The sequence below is a fragment of the Parus major genome, chromosome 21, assembly GCF_001522545.3.
Source record: "Parus major isolate Abel chromosome 21, Parus_major1.1, whole genome shotgun sequence".
Classification (NCBI taxonomy): Eukaryota; Metazoa; Chordata; class Aves; order Passeriformes; family Paridae; genus Parus; species Parus major.
In genome coordinates, this window is record NC_031789.1 from 3,098,336 (window position 1) to 3,111,880 (window position 13,545).

The 13,545-nt window shown below is 47.6% G+C and overlaps 1 protein-coding gene across 2 annotated transcripts in view; it reads left to right on the forward strand.

Annotated features, from left to right (window-relative positions):
* Positions 1-994: 994 nt before the first annotated feature.
* LOC107213700 (putative uncharacterized protein C1orf196) overlaps positions 995-13,545 on the forward strand; it is a 67,104-nt gene continuing 54,553 nt past the window's right edge. Inside the window, exons 1-2 of one of the 2 annotated variants that reach the window (XR_001524791.3) lie at positions 1,850-1,939; positions 9,777-11,134. Coding sequence is in view for 1 of the 2 variants with exons in the window: in XM_015648416.3 (XP_015503902.1) it covers positions 1,819-1,939 (121 nt within the window). In the remaining variant the exon portion in view is untranslated. Of the gene's footprint in view, positions 1,940-9,776; positions 11,135-13,545 lie in introns of those variants that run through there. The other variant, XM_015648416.3, reaches the window with a different exon arrangement.

Genomic DNA, 13,545 nt, shown 5'->3' on the forward strand with positions numbered 1-13,545 from the left:
GCAAAGTAGTCTTTGGTTTGTTTGTCTGGGCTCTGTCAAAGATAATCTGAGCCTAAAATCATATAAATCATAGAATCCTAGACTGGTTTAAGGATGCTTTAAAGAGCTTCTTGTCCCAGCTCCTGCCATGAGCTCCAGCTTCATTGGATTGCTCAGAGCCCCATCCAGCCTGACCTTGAATGTTTACAGGGATGGGGCAGCCACAGCTTCTTCAGTTTCTTCCAGCTTCTCTTCTCAGTCTGTTCCAGGGCTGCTCCACCCTCACTGTAAATTATTTCTTCCTAAAGTTGCTGCAATTGAGGGAGCAGATACAACAAACGGACCCAGCTGGGTGTTTGTGGGCAGCTCCCGGCTCGGTGCAGCCCCAGGAGCTGGGCTGCTGCAGCACAGACCAGGACACTTCAATTCCCACTGCTCGGAATTTTCCAGGTGTCCCTCGGCCTCTCTGGGCCTCCTTTGGTCGCAGGAAGGGGCTGAGATCACGGTCCTGCCTCCCCCTGCTTTGTTTGGTCCTGCAGGACCCTCTCATGCTCTGCCCTGGGCTTTCTGCTGCTCTAATCTGCCAGTTTCTAATTTCCACCTGGGTCACAGTGTGTTTTCCCAGCCATGCAGTAACCTTTCTTCCCAGCAGACTTCCCAAAAAAAGCTCTGATGACTCACGGAGGGCAAATTCATGCGGAGCTCCCGGAGTCAGCATCCTTTGCATTGGCAGAGGGAGTTTTTCAAATAAAGATGAATCAGCGCTGTCAGACTTTCTGGGAGTTAACTCTTGGCCCCTTTTCCTTGGAAACAGCCCCGGCTGGTGCTTACACTGAAGGAATTCCAGCCACGGCTCCCTGCGGGATGCAGAGCCCCGGGCACCGCGGGCAGGATCGGGAGAGCGCCCGCATCCTTCCCCCTTCCCTGGAGCATCCCGGGGGCAGGAGGGGATCAGGAGGCAGGGAAGGGGTTCAGAAGGCAGGGAAGGGGTTCAGGAAGGCAGGGAAGGGGTTCAGGAAGGCGGTTCCCTGTTCCCTGCCTGACTTAGCACCGCCAAGTGCCTCCAGAAGCGCTCCGGGAGCCGCGGCTGCAGCCGTGCAGGGGGAGGAGGGCCGGGCAGGCACTGCAGCAGGGCAGAGGATGTTACTTAACGTGGCTCCAGTCTCCTCCCCCTCGCCGCTGTGGCTGGGGGAAGGGGGGAGCGGGCTGGAGGGAAGGGACAAGCGGCGGGGGTGATGCCCAGAGCCCCCCGAGCCCAGCCCGCCCGCCGCAGCCGGTCCCAGCCGCGGCTGCCTCCGCTGGGAGCCTCCCCTGAGCTCCGGAGGGGCAGCTCGGGCTCCGAGCGCCGGGCAGAGGCGGAGAAGGAGCTTTTCCAGCCCTCCGGCATCCCCGGTGCCCTGGCAGAGGCTGCGCTGGAAGGACGGAGGCTCCGCATCCCGGCCTGGGAAAACTCCCGTGCCCCCGGGGGAGATGAGCCCGGGCTCACGGACAGGGGAGCAGCCGGGTTTGGACATCTCGGGAGAAGAAAAGAGCCTCGTGCCTTTGCTGTGAGCACGGCAGACACCTCCGAAGGGGCCGAGCCCAGCAGTGCCTGGTGCTAATTCGTGCCTGAAGCCGCTGGAGCTGCCCAGGACCCACGGGAACCTCCCGGGAGGGGCGCAGCCCTTTGGGTTTCTCAATGAAAATACCGATGATATAAAACGCGGGCCATCATCCTCTCCCTTGAGAAGAGGGAAAAGAGCAGCCTGGCATCTCGGGAAGAGGCACCACCATCCCTCCCTGGGTGTCTCCTGAGGATCGGGGGGGGACAGGAGGTGTCGGAGCTGGGGGCTCTGCTCCATGACCAACACTCGGGACCGCAGGGCAGCCATGGACTCCCCTCCTCTCACCTCCAGCCCTCCTGCAGGGCCCGTCACCTTCTCCCAGGTTTTTGGGCAGCAGTGCCAGCTCATGGAAGCAGGTAAGAGAGGAACATGCACAGGCACCTCCTCGTCATCCTACATCCCACCTGGCAATGTCCTTGCTGTCCCTTTCCTGCTCTGTTTCCCAAGTTCTTCCCTAAAATCTGGTGTTTTCCACAGGGAAAATCGGGGTGAGCCCTTTTGCATTTGCACACCTGCCTCGCCGACCCCTGGAACCCCTCAAAAGCTTTGTGCCCAATTATTTACAGTAATTGTTTTGGGTTGACACGGACCAGGACCAGCTGCTCTTTCCCCGATGGTGGAAGTTACTGTTTGGGTGTGAACAAAACGTGCCTGGCGATTTTTGCATTTCAAAACAATGACATTCAGAGTGGAGGCCGATTTGCTGCTTTGGAGGGCGATTGCTGCAGCTCTGCTTTGCTATTCAGCTCCGTGAAGGACAAAGTGGGGTTTTTTCCATGCCTTTCCCTGGCTGTTTGTGTTCCTGTAGCACCTGGAAGCTCTGCTCCATTTCCCAGGTGTTTTCCTGCATTTCCAACTCCACAGCTGGGCCTGGTTATTTCTTATCTGTGGTTATTTCTTATCTGTGCCTTTGGCTGTTAACTAGATGATGTATAAGGTGACTAATCCCAAATTTTCCATGCTTGCCTCTTGCTGCTCACAGGTGCTCTGAAGCAGCAGCCCATGAAGTGCCCCAGAGCTGTGCACTCACATCCTCCTTCACACCTGGCTCCCCAAGTTTATAAGGGATATTTATGGATAAGGGACCTGACAAGATTTACTTTTCCTATCCCTGCTGACAGGTAGCTCTGAGGAAGGATGTGTTTGTTTACTTAGAGCCGTGGAGAAATCTGGGTTTCTGCAGTGATGCCATAACAACACTTGCTCTGAATTTTTAGGGCTTGTTCTTCTCAGATCTACTGGTACTTTCCTATTTCTGTTTGTGCTGGTGCAGGTATTGTGGCAAACTTGTCCTGCAAAGTGTCCCATCCTTATTCCTTCTCTTTTCTCTTCTAGTAACCAGTTCTGTAGCTAATGATGTTTGGATTCTATGTTTCTACTTATGTGGTGAGATTAAAAATATGATATATTAGAGTTTCCTGCAGGTCTCTGTGGTACTTCTGCTCTGCCTCTTGTACCTCCACAGGTTGAGCTGGGAGGATGACTCATTAGGTGATTAATTAGCTGACTGCTACTCATTTAATCAAGCTTGAGATCATGCTGCTGCCTCCAAGAAAATGTCAGGCAGATCTTCAAGAGGGTTTTGTATTAAACTTTCCTATTTCATATGCTGGGATTAGTGCAAAGTCTGTGGGTCCATCGCAGCAGGTCTTGCCCAAAGAAGAGGTGAAGGAGAAAGCTCTGCTTCTGGGTGGGCAGTTTGTTCCCCAAATTATCAAGCCCAAGGATGTGGGAAAACACAGGTGGTAGTTTGAGTTTGCTTTGTTTTCCTTTCCCTTTCCTAGAGGGAAATGCCCCAGAGGAAACCTGGGACTTCTGGGTTTCCAGATCCCACCTTAGTCAGTCAACCAGATGATTTTCTTCTCTCTGGTGGATCATGTTGGTAGGATTTCCTGGGTGTTTTCTCAGGTATGAGGTGAGATGCAGTGTAAGGATGCTTGCCATGGATGTCAGCGACATCCAAAGGGATTTCAGTAGATGGTGTGTGCTCCTGTGAGTTTCCTGTCCTTACAGCAATGCCAACACACACTCTGAGCTCCTGAAGAGTCTGGGGATGTGGGCAGTGGGCAGGAAGGATGCCCTGAGGCTGTGGGAGTGGATGCAGGTTTGGGACACCAAGCTCTGGTTCCTCACTCGTGTCCTGTGCTGCTGAGCTGACATTTGGGATGGGGCCACAAAATCTCTGTGTCCAGCAGGGCCGTGCAAATGCCTTTACAAACCATAAAACCAGACCTTGGCCCCTTGATTCCCCTCAACAACAATCTCTGGGGAGCTGTGAGGAGCCAAGCTCTGACCCAAACAGCCCAACACTCACAAGAAAGATTTGTGGATACCCAGCACCACATCGTTGTCCCTGGTGACATTTGGGCTCCTTAATAACACCAGGATGTGCTTGAATGATAAAAGTGCTGGCCTTAATTAAATGTCAGATTTTGTGCCTGGAGAATTGCCAAGCTCGAGACAGATCACAGGTCTGACAGCACTCTTTGATGTAGCACCTGCAGTGATCCCGTGGTTTTTATAGCTTCTGCCTCTGGTGTAAGGACACTTCTCCAAATCACAGGTGGGAAGAGCTGGGCTCTGCTGGCAGAACGTGCTTCAGGTTGTGTGCAGCGTTTTCTGCCCTTGCTGGAGGAACCAGGGGGTGTGAGCTGCTCCTCTGCAAACTCATCCCCTTCTCCCAGTGCTGCTCCTCAGTTCCTCGCTCTGGAAACCAAACACTGCACGTTTGGAAGTCAACTTTCCCCTTGCCAGCTGCACCTCGTCCCTGTTGATAGAAAACTTGAAAAGTTGGGGGTTTTGTGCAGCTGATTCTGCTGATCATTCATGCACGGCTTATGGAGATTTCTGGAGCCCTTTGCACAGGTCCTGCTCTGTACTCAACCCCTGGAGCAGCATCTGCCAGCACAGCACGTGGGGATCTCTTGGGAAAGTTATTTTTCTACCTTCCTGTTTTATTCTCTTTCCCTTTTCCTCACCATTTTACTGCAGCTCCATGACTTTGTTTGCTGGGATGTGCTCCTGGCCATCACCTGGGTGTTCATTTGCCCTGAGATCTCTGCTTTGAGAGTTCACTGACACCCAAGGCAGCAAACCCTCACTGCAGACATTAAACTGGCCTGAAAGATCTGCCAGTGTCACCTGGGGACATGGTCACCTTTAGAGGGGCTGCAGTTCCCAGGTTGGGGCCGCAGTTCCCAGGTTGGGGCCGCAGTTCCCAGGTTGGGGCCGCAGTTCCCAGGTTGGGGCCGCAGTTCCCAGGTTGGGGCCGCAATTCCCAAGCTGGGGCTGCAATTCCCAAGCTGGGGCTGCAATTCCCAAGCTGGGGCTGCAATTCCCAAGCTGGGGCTGCAATTCCCAGCCTGGGGCTGCAATTCCCAGCCTGGGGCTGCAATTCCCAGCCTGGGGCTGCAATTCCCAGCCTGGGGTCACTCAGGGAATAAGATTTTTGGTTCCTTGTCAAGACAATGCAGGCTGGGTTGTGTTTTGCCTGGTGATTTCCAAAAGGAGTAGTTGGGAAAGAGGCTGGCTTCATAGCCCCATCCTAAATCTTCTGATCCCAGAAGAAATTCCTGCCTGGAATTTCCAGGCAGTGCTGGAGGATCTTTCTTGCTTGAAGAACTAATTTGAATCTGGCACAGGTTCTTGCTATGAATTTTGCTAATACATAAATGAAAGACTCTAGTTGTTCATTTTAGAAAGGAAAAAAAACACAAAAAAAAAGTCTGAAGGATTTTTGATTGTCACTACCAAACTTTAAAATGAGGGTTACTAAGAATTTGAAGGATATTTCCTGTCTGATCTCCCATGAAATATTGAATATATGGAGAGAGACCTGATCTCCAGGAGAGCTGAGCATTCTCTGGAAGAATTAGGCTTAGTAGAGAAACCATTTATTTTATACATGGGCAAATTCCAAGCAATTTGTTTGGGATAATGCAATTTTCTGGACTTATGGCCAGGAATTATTCTCTGACTCACTGCTCCCTTAGATTAATTTTCATTTTCCATCAATTCCTTGGCTCTCAGATCCTGCTGATTTGTTAGGCTCCCAATATTTTTTCTTTATATCTTGCCAGTTAATTTTCCATAGGTTATAAAATAAGGAACTTGATTCAAGATGTGACCAGAATGAACAAGAAAGTAATTTGAAAATCATCCAGACCTGAGGATTTTGCAGTGAATCTCTCCCATATTATATTTCCATTACATATATATTATCCATTACATGAATTTTGTATTATTCCCCTCTGGTGGCTGCTCCCCAAATGGATGTGAGTTTGGTTTGGCTGCCCCTCCTCAGCAGAAAATTAAGGACATGATACAAAATTCTTAAGAGTTCTTCTGTGGAAATTAATTTCATGTGGCTCAAAGCTTTTTCCTTTACCCCCCTCCTTCTGAAGTTTGTAGCTCTTGATGCAGCTCCTCTCCAGGGGAATGTGAGGTGAGATTGATGTGGCATTACCTAAGCAAAATATTTGTCATGCAGCATGAAATCCCTGGAATCTCATCTGGTCTGGCACCTTTTGCAAAGATTTTGTTTTGCAAACAAAGCATGGGATATGCAACATAGAATTCCTTCATCTGGTGCTTGAATACGGTTTTTAAACAAATAAAACAGTATTTTTAAAGACCTGCTCTGTACCCCCTGACTTGGATGAAGGTTTGGAGCTGGGCTCCCTGAAGCAGAGTTCAAATCTGATGGGTGTCAGAGCTGAAAAAAAAAATGATTAATGGGAAAATTTCAGCCCTTGATAAGATGTAGAAGAAAATCCCTGACCTTCTAAACTGAGGCTGAGATGAACATTTACCATCTGTGCTCTCCTATTTTATGCCCTTTAGTCCCTTGTGTATTTTTCCATGATTTAATTGAACAGCAACCAAACAGGATCTGGTTTCAAACCATTCACCTGAGCTGAGGCACAGCAGAGGTGATGCAGTTTCACCTTCTTCCCAAAAGAGGAGTTGTTACCCTGAGACTTAAAACTTTCTGATAAAGTTTTCATAGTTTTAGTTACTTTCCCATGAAAGTTCTATAAACATGGGTTATTTATCACATTCCTTGTAAGAAACATCTTTTGATGGATGTTTTACATGACCAGTGTGCTTGGGAAGGTGGTAACTTCATTCTCCAATCCCTGGTCATTGTTGGGAATCTATAAATCCTGGAGTCAGAGAATAAAGTGACCTTTTCCTGTTGTAACACTGAGAGATGTTTGTGTGAATCATTTTGTGTCCTGAGTTCAGCAGTGCCTGTCAGGTACAGAGTCCCAGGCTGGTTTGGGCTGGAAGGGACCTTAAATCCCATCTCATCCCATGGCAGGGACACTTCCCTCCACCCCAAACCTCGTCCTACCTGTGCTGTTCTGTCAGGAACAGCGAGAAGAGTGACACAGACTCTCTCAGGAGTCAATCAGGAGAATTTCTCTTAGTTTATTACTTCAGGTCTTTTTTATAGACTGATACATGGAAAGTATAGAAAATAAACTCTTATTGGTTGGTAAACTACCACATCACCATCATTGGTCAGTGGGGTACACACACCCTGACTTTCTCCTGCAAAGAAAACAAGGAACAGACAAACAGCACCTGCAAGGCTGTTTTCTGTCTCTGAGGATTGTTTTATTCCTCCTCATGAATTCCCAGGCCACTTTTCCAGGCAAGACTGAGAAAGCTCTGTGGCCTGCAGTTCCACATGCTCTCTGTTTCAGAGTTAGCATCCACACTACCTGGCCTTGGCTCCTTCCAGGCGTGGATTAATCTCAAACCCATTCTCATTCCTGCTGCTGGGTTTCCTGAATCACAACACTTTGTGAGCTCAGGCTCCAGCTCCCAGAGCATCTGAGCAAAGCTTTTGTGACAGCTCCTCTTGTAAGAGGCGCTTTGGGGTGGATGGTCCAAGACACAGCAGAGACCTCTATAATCGAGTTGGGTGTTAGAAGTTTATTTCAGGGTGTGGGAGAGAGACAGAGCCTGCTATGAGCCAGCAGATAGAGCTCAAAGCAGGCTCAGAGGGAACAATACAAAATGGGTAAAATATGAATACATGAGCTCAAGAATTAAGATTGCTAAGAAAGAGAGTGACAGAACAGAAGTGAGAGAGCTGGGGAGAAAGGGGCCGAGCTCTCTTTTACAATTACTTATATAACCTATAATTTTGAATATTCCATTCCTTCACTAACCAATTTTCATATGTATACTGATACAGTAACATTTGTGTGCTTGTCCCATGACAATTAATGTGTTTAAAACCAGCCCAGAGCAGAGCAGCCACTGAGAGGGGACCATGGATGCTCTGTGAAGTGTGGAAATGTGGATTTGACCTATAGAAATCACTGTTTTTGCATATTTTTAGTTATCTCAGGGTCCTTCAAACCTTTCCTTGTAAGGGTGGGGAGAGGGGTCTTAGCTTAGTTTTACTGGGGGAAAGAATGTGTAATACCAGACCGGTTTATTTGAATTATTCAAACCATGCTTCCATTTGTATTTCTTCCTTAGCCTTTCTGGCTAAAGAGTCATATTTATAATTTCTTTCTAATTCTACCATGCCAACATCCTCTTGCCTCCCCTGGACAGCAGCAGCAAACAGCACAAAACCTGTTTGGCTGTGCTGCTTTGAGGCCACACGGAGTCAGGCTGGGAATGTGCTCTCCTCACTCGGCGCATCGGGTTTCCCACGTGCATTAGGCTGTAATAAATCTTTCATGGTAACAAGCTGTTTCATTTGCTCTCCCAGGAGAAGAGGGGGTGTGTAGATGCTGGAGATGTTTTCAGATGTTGTCGCAGCAGCCTGGTTTAATTACTGTGCCTCGGGTTGGATTAAAATTTTGGGGAAAATAAGAAGCTGGAGCAGGTGTTGGGTGGGTGAAGTGAGGTGAATTTGGTGATCCCAGAGTTTGGGTGGGGAAGCACTGACCTGCTAAGGTGAGGCATTGCTGACTGATGATCAGTCATAGAATTATGGAAGGGTTTGGGTTGGAAGGGACCTTAAAACCCATCTGATCCCACCCCTGCCTTGGGCAGGAACAATTTCCACCAGCCCAGGGTGCTCCAAACCCTGTCCAACCTGGCCTTGGAAACTCCCAGGGATGGGGCAGCCACAGCTTCTCTGGGAAAACTGTGCCAGGGGCACCCCAGCCTTTAGAGGAAAGGATTTCCTCCATGTATTTAATCTAAAAGTCCCTTTTCAGTTTGAGCTCGTTTCTCCTCGTCCTGTCACTACAGTGCAGGCACTTGAGGCTGTTGTGTTTCTGGCCAGCAACACCTGGAAGAGAAATTACTGACTGCAGCATGACAGAAATGACAATTACTTTGTCAGATTTCCAGGCTGGGGATTCTCCTTTTGCTAAATCTGGCTGCTCTTGAAGTTTCTGTTCCCCGTGTGGAGCTGTGGTCTGGTGTTGTCAGACTTCAGCAGCTCGAAAGCAACAACATAAATCTGTGCCCACCACTGTGAGAACGTGCAGAATAAAATCCCTGCCAACTTTCTGTGCATGTTACTGCCAGGCTGAATCACCTTGTGTGTGTTGGTGCAGAAAAATGTGTCATTTTTGTCAAAACCAAACCCGTTCTTCTGACTTGACAAGGAGTGTATCAGACACAAACTACTTGAGAAGCCCCTGGAGTTTTGTGTTTCAGAGGAGAACAGGATAATCTGATTCTCTCCAGGGTCAGCTCCAGCACTGGGAGGGAAACATCATTTATTTCTTCCCAGAAAAGCAATGAGTAAAAATTCTCCTTGACAGGTGATGTGCTCCTGCCTGAGCTGAACAGATTTGGGGCCCACAGAAATGAAGTGGGAAGATCACTAATATTTTTCTCTTCCACCCAGTGGAATGAGCTGTTATTAGGGATAAAAAGAAGTGACATTGATCTCCCTGTTTTCACTTCATTAGGTAGGACTGTGCTCCCAGGAGGAAAAGAGAGGATGGAGTCCATTGCTGTCTGTAGCTTTTAGTGCTCTGAATGTTTTCCTTTTAATCACACAAACATTGTGCTCCTGTTTGCTTGGGGAGCCTCACTGGGCCCTGAAGGACAGAGGCACCACACACAAGGACTTGCTAATACTCCATAAATATCAATATGAAGTGCTTGAGAGGAACATGCAGGCCACGTCTCAGTGAGCAAAGGGGGGTGTAACAGCTTGGAAGTTTTGTTATCTCTGAGAGGATTTCCTGCTTTGGTTTATTTCAGGCTGGAAAAGCTCCTGGGAATTGCAGAAGCTGGCTGAGAAGGCAGGACAGGGATCTCTTACAGCACAGAGAGGTGTGCCTGATGTCCTGAGGGTGATGGACTGTACCTGGAAGAGGGGAGAAAATCCAGTATTTTCCAAAAATGAGGATGTGAGGAATGTGGGTATTAAAGAGATGGTAAAAGCTGGCCTTGGACTGGAGCTGAATCCCCATTTCCTCGATGGATATGGTGCTTTCCTCCCCAGAGCAGCACCCTGGGCTTGTGGGCTCTGATTAAACCTGCAGCAGCATTTGGGAGCTGAGGAGCCCCAAATCCTCACCTGGATGTGGATCTGCATCCCCCTCTCCATGGCCAGGCAAATCCTCTGCCACCTCCCCCAGGAGAGCCCCTGGTCCCATGCAGGGGTGATTAAAGTGTTTAAAACCAGCCCAGAGCAGAGCAGCCACTGAGAGGGGACCGTGGATGTTCTGTCAAGTGTGGAAATGTGGATTTGTACCTATTTACAGCTATTTATACAGTGCACAGCAAGAAGGGGTTATTCTTAAAACCACAAGGAAAAGCTTTTCCCAAATGTTCCAGCTGCTCTGAGCTACCAAGAATCTGAAAAAAAACCAACAAAAAACCCAAAAAACAAACCAGAAACCCAAACCAACATCAGAAAACAGAGGAAATATTGAACAGCATCTTTGGCTTAAATTAAATATAAATTGTTTCCTGTCATCTCAATAGTCAGACTCCATTATTACAGCACTTGTGAGCTGATTTACTCCTGATTCAATTATGGGCAGTGCTCATCTGCCCTCCTGATGGACTAATTTGGTTTTGTCAGTTAATGCTCATAGCAAAGTGTATGGATGTAATAATTCCTTCCAATTGCAACCCTCATGTTTTTTATGACACCAGAATAATGAACCAAAAACAGGCGTGTGATTACACTTGCAGCTACAAACAGAATTAGTTCTTATTCTTTCTTTGGAGGTCTTGGAGGCAATTTTAATGGCATTATTAGGATGGTGAAGGGGATGAAAGACATGAAGCAAAGCATTTGTCTTTGCTCTGGCTTTATCCAATTTTATGGTAGGTGGGGATTTTTGAGAATTGTGTAAATGGGTATTTTTTTCCTAAATTCTGACATGAAATAAGGAAAGTATTTTTTACTAGAACACATCCAGGTAAATCAGCTGAACAAGCTGAGGTTCCTGCCTTTGTGTTTTATCCTCCTGGCTAATGATGGAATAAAAACCATGTGAGCCCTTCCAAAATTAAACATTCCTAAAGAGCTGGAATATGATACCCTCAAAATATCCATATGTTATCTTGGCTTGGAATGAAATATATTAAATTTAAACATGGGAAAACTGTGCTTGAATAGGAAATATGTTTGATTCCATTAGTTTTGAAGTGGAAATGTAGCATCATCAAAGCTCTGGAAAACAGGCTGGGAGGGAGAAATGGATGGGTTTTACTCTGCAGAAGACCCTGCAGTGTCCCAAGGGTTGTGGCAGATGGGTTGCAGGTTAGAATATTGCATTTTTGCAGTATTATCCCATCCAAGCAGCTTTGAGGGCTCCCAGCACAGCAGCCAGCTGGGTTAGGGATCCCCACCTGGAACTGCTCTGCCAGCTGGGCTGTCCTGCCTCCTGTGGGCACAGAAAGTCCCAGGGAATTCAATTTATTTCTGTTTCCACTCTGCCTTCTGTTGCTGCTTGCCCAATTACTGGAGCAATGCAATTATGGATTGTTGTATTCTGTGTCCTTGGCACCCACGGAGGGGCTGGAAGTGCTGCCCTCACTAAAGGGTTAAAAAAGTAAATGAGTTCAATTCCAGGGAATTCAGAGTGTGTCTGTCAAGGCTTGGCAAAACAAAAATGCATCTGATGCTGTGTGAGAAATGAAGTTTCCATCTCCCAGCCTGGAGGAAAACCCTCCCTGCCCCTTGTCTGGGCTGCTCAGGCTCTCACAGAGGTTCTGACAGTGAGATTTGGGTCTGCAGCTGCCAAAACAAGATAAAAACCACTGCCAGAACTCAGCAGCAGGAACAGCCCTGAGGATCTGCTCCCAGGGGAAGATTTTGTGCCAGGACAGGGGGGGAAAGGCTTCTGTAAGAATCCAGAAATGGAGAAACATTTCTCTGTTTGTCCTCTTCTCCAAAAAGGTATTCATCTTGTCTGGCACTGACAGAAAGGCTTCCAAATATCCCTGGGTAAACCAGGATTTATTAAAAAATTAAGCAGAAAGTAGTAGAATGTTTAGTGTGTCACTGAAGTCAAAAATAGAGATTGTAGAGTGTTTAATACATGGAGTAAAGGTGGAGGAAGAAGGGTGTGGTTCTTAGCTCTCCTCCTTCCTTCTTCTCCATGATTCTGCAGGTTTGAGGAGCACAAAAAGTGATTGGTTGAAAGTTAGTCCCAGTTTTAATTATGTAATTAGACATAGAAAACGGAATTGTTAATTTATAAAAACAATAGATGTGTTTATTGTTATTTGGGTAAAAATGGATATAAAGATGAAACAGCCTGGTGGTTCAGGGCCATTTTGTGCCTTCAGAGCCCAAAGTGTTCCAGGTTATGATGATTTGAGCTTGTGCAGAAGGGTCTGGGGAAGACCTGCCAAGTTTTGTGATAACATCCTAATAAACACAAGGAACAAGGTCCTAATGAGCTTTGGAGTTTTCTCCTGACCCAGAGAACTGAGATGAACAGAGCTCCCCATGAAGGAGCATCCCAAAGGAGCTCAGCTCAGAGGAGACTGAGAAATCCATTTTGAGCAGTGCAGCAGAATGGAGACAGAGAAGAAGTTACAGCTTCACAAAGTGCCAGAGGGAGGCTGAGAATGGATAAACTGAAGGAATTCACCCTGTGAGGGTGCTGAGACCCAGGGAAGCTGTGGCTGCCCCATCCCTGGAGGTGTCCAAGGCCAGGTTGGAGCAGCCTGGGACAGTGGAAGCTGTCCCTGCCCATGGAGGGGTGGAATGGGATGAGCTTTAAGGTCCTTTCTGACACAAACCATCCTGGGATTCTGGGGTTCCACACTTTGTGCTCAGCTGGGACAGTGCAGTCATTTTTGCAGGTTTTAAATAAAGGTTTGGTTTTTTTCCTGCCTGGACTGGGAGCCTGGTGGCTCAGGGGCAGGGTGCTGAAAAGGTTCTCTTAAATATATTGGAAATATTAAGAGTGGCCTGGCCATGGCAGCACACAGCTCTGAGTACATAAATTCACTATTTATCCATGTTCCCCAGCTTCTGAAAAGTCTGGGAAGACTCCAGTTATGAGTCAAACAGGTTAAATCAAGGTGTCATTTTTACAGCTGTGAAGGTTGGAGCTCCTTCCTCTGTTTTTCACAAAAGAACTCTCAAAAAGCAGCTCTGTCCAGGACTGCCAAAGTTCTCTTTAAATAATCCAGCCCTTCTCTTGCTGTGACCGATCTGTGCATGGCTGTGGCCAATTCCCACAGAATAATTGTGGTTTTTCTAGCAAAGCTGCTGTTTCTAGCAGGAATTCTTTGTGCTGTGGTGCTGACCCCCGCTGGTGCTGCCTGGTGTCTCCTGCTGTGCCCAGGGAAAGCTGCTCCTGCCTGGATCCTCACTTCCCTTCAAGCACCTGGGTTTAAGTAAAGAGCTTTTGGAAATAAAAAAATACCCCCTGTGTTTCTCAAAATGTGTCCTGAGAGAGAGCACAACAATTCTCCAAGAAATAGAAAAGTTCTTTCCTTTCCACCCCCATTTTACTTCTATTTTTCTTTTCTTTTTTCTTTTCTTTTCTTTTTATTT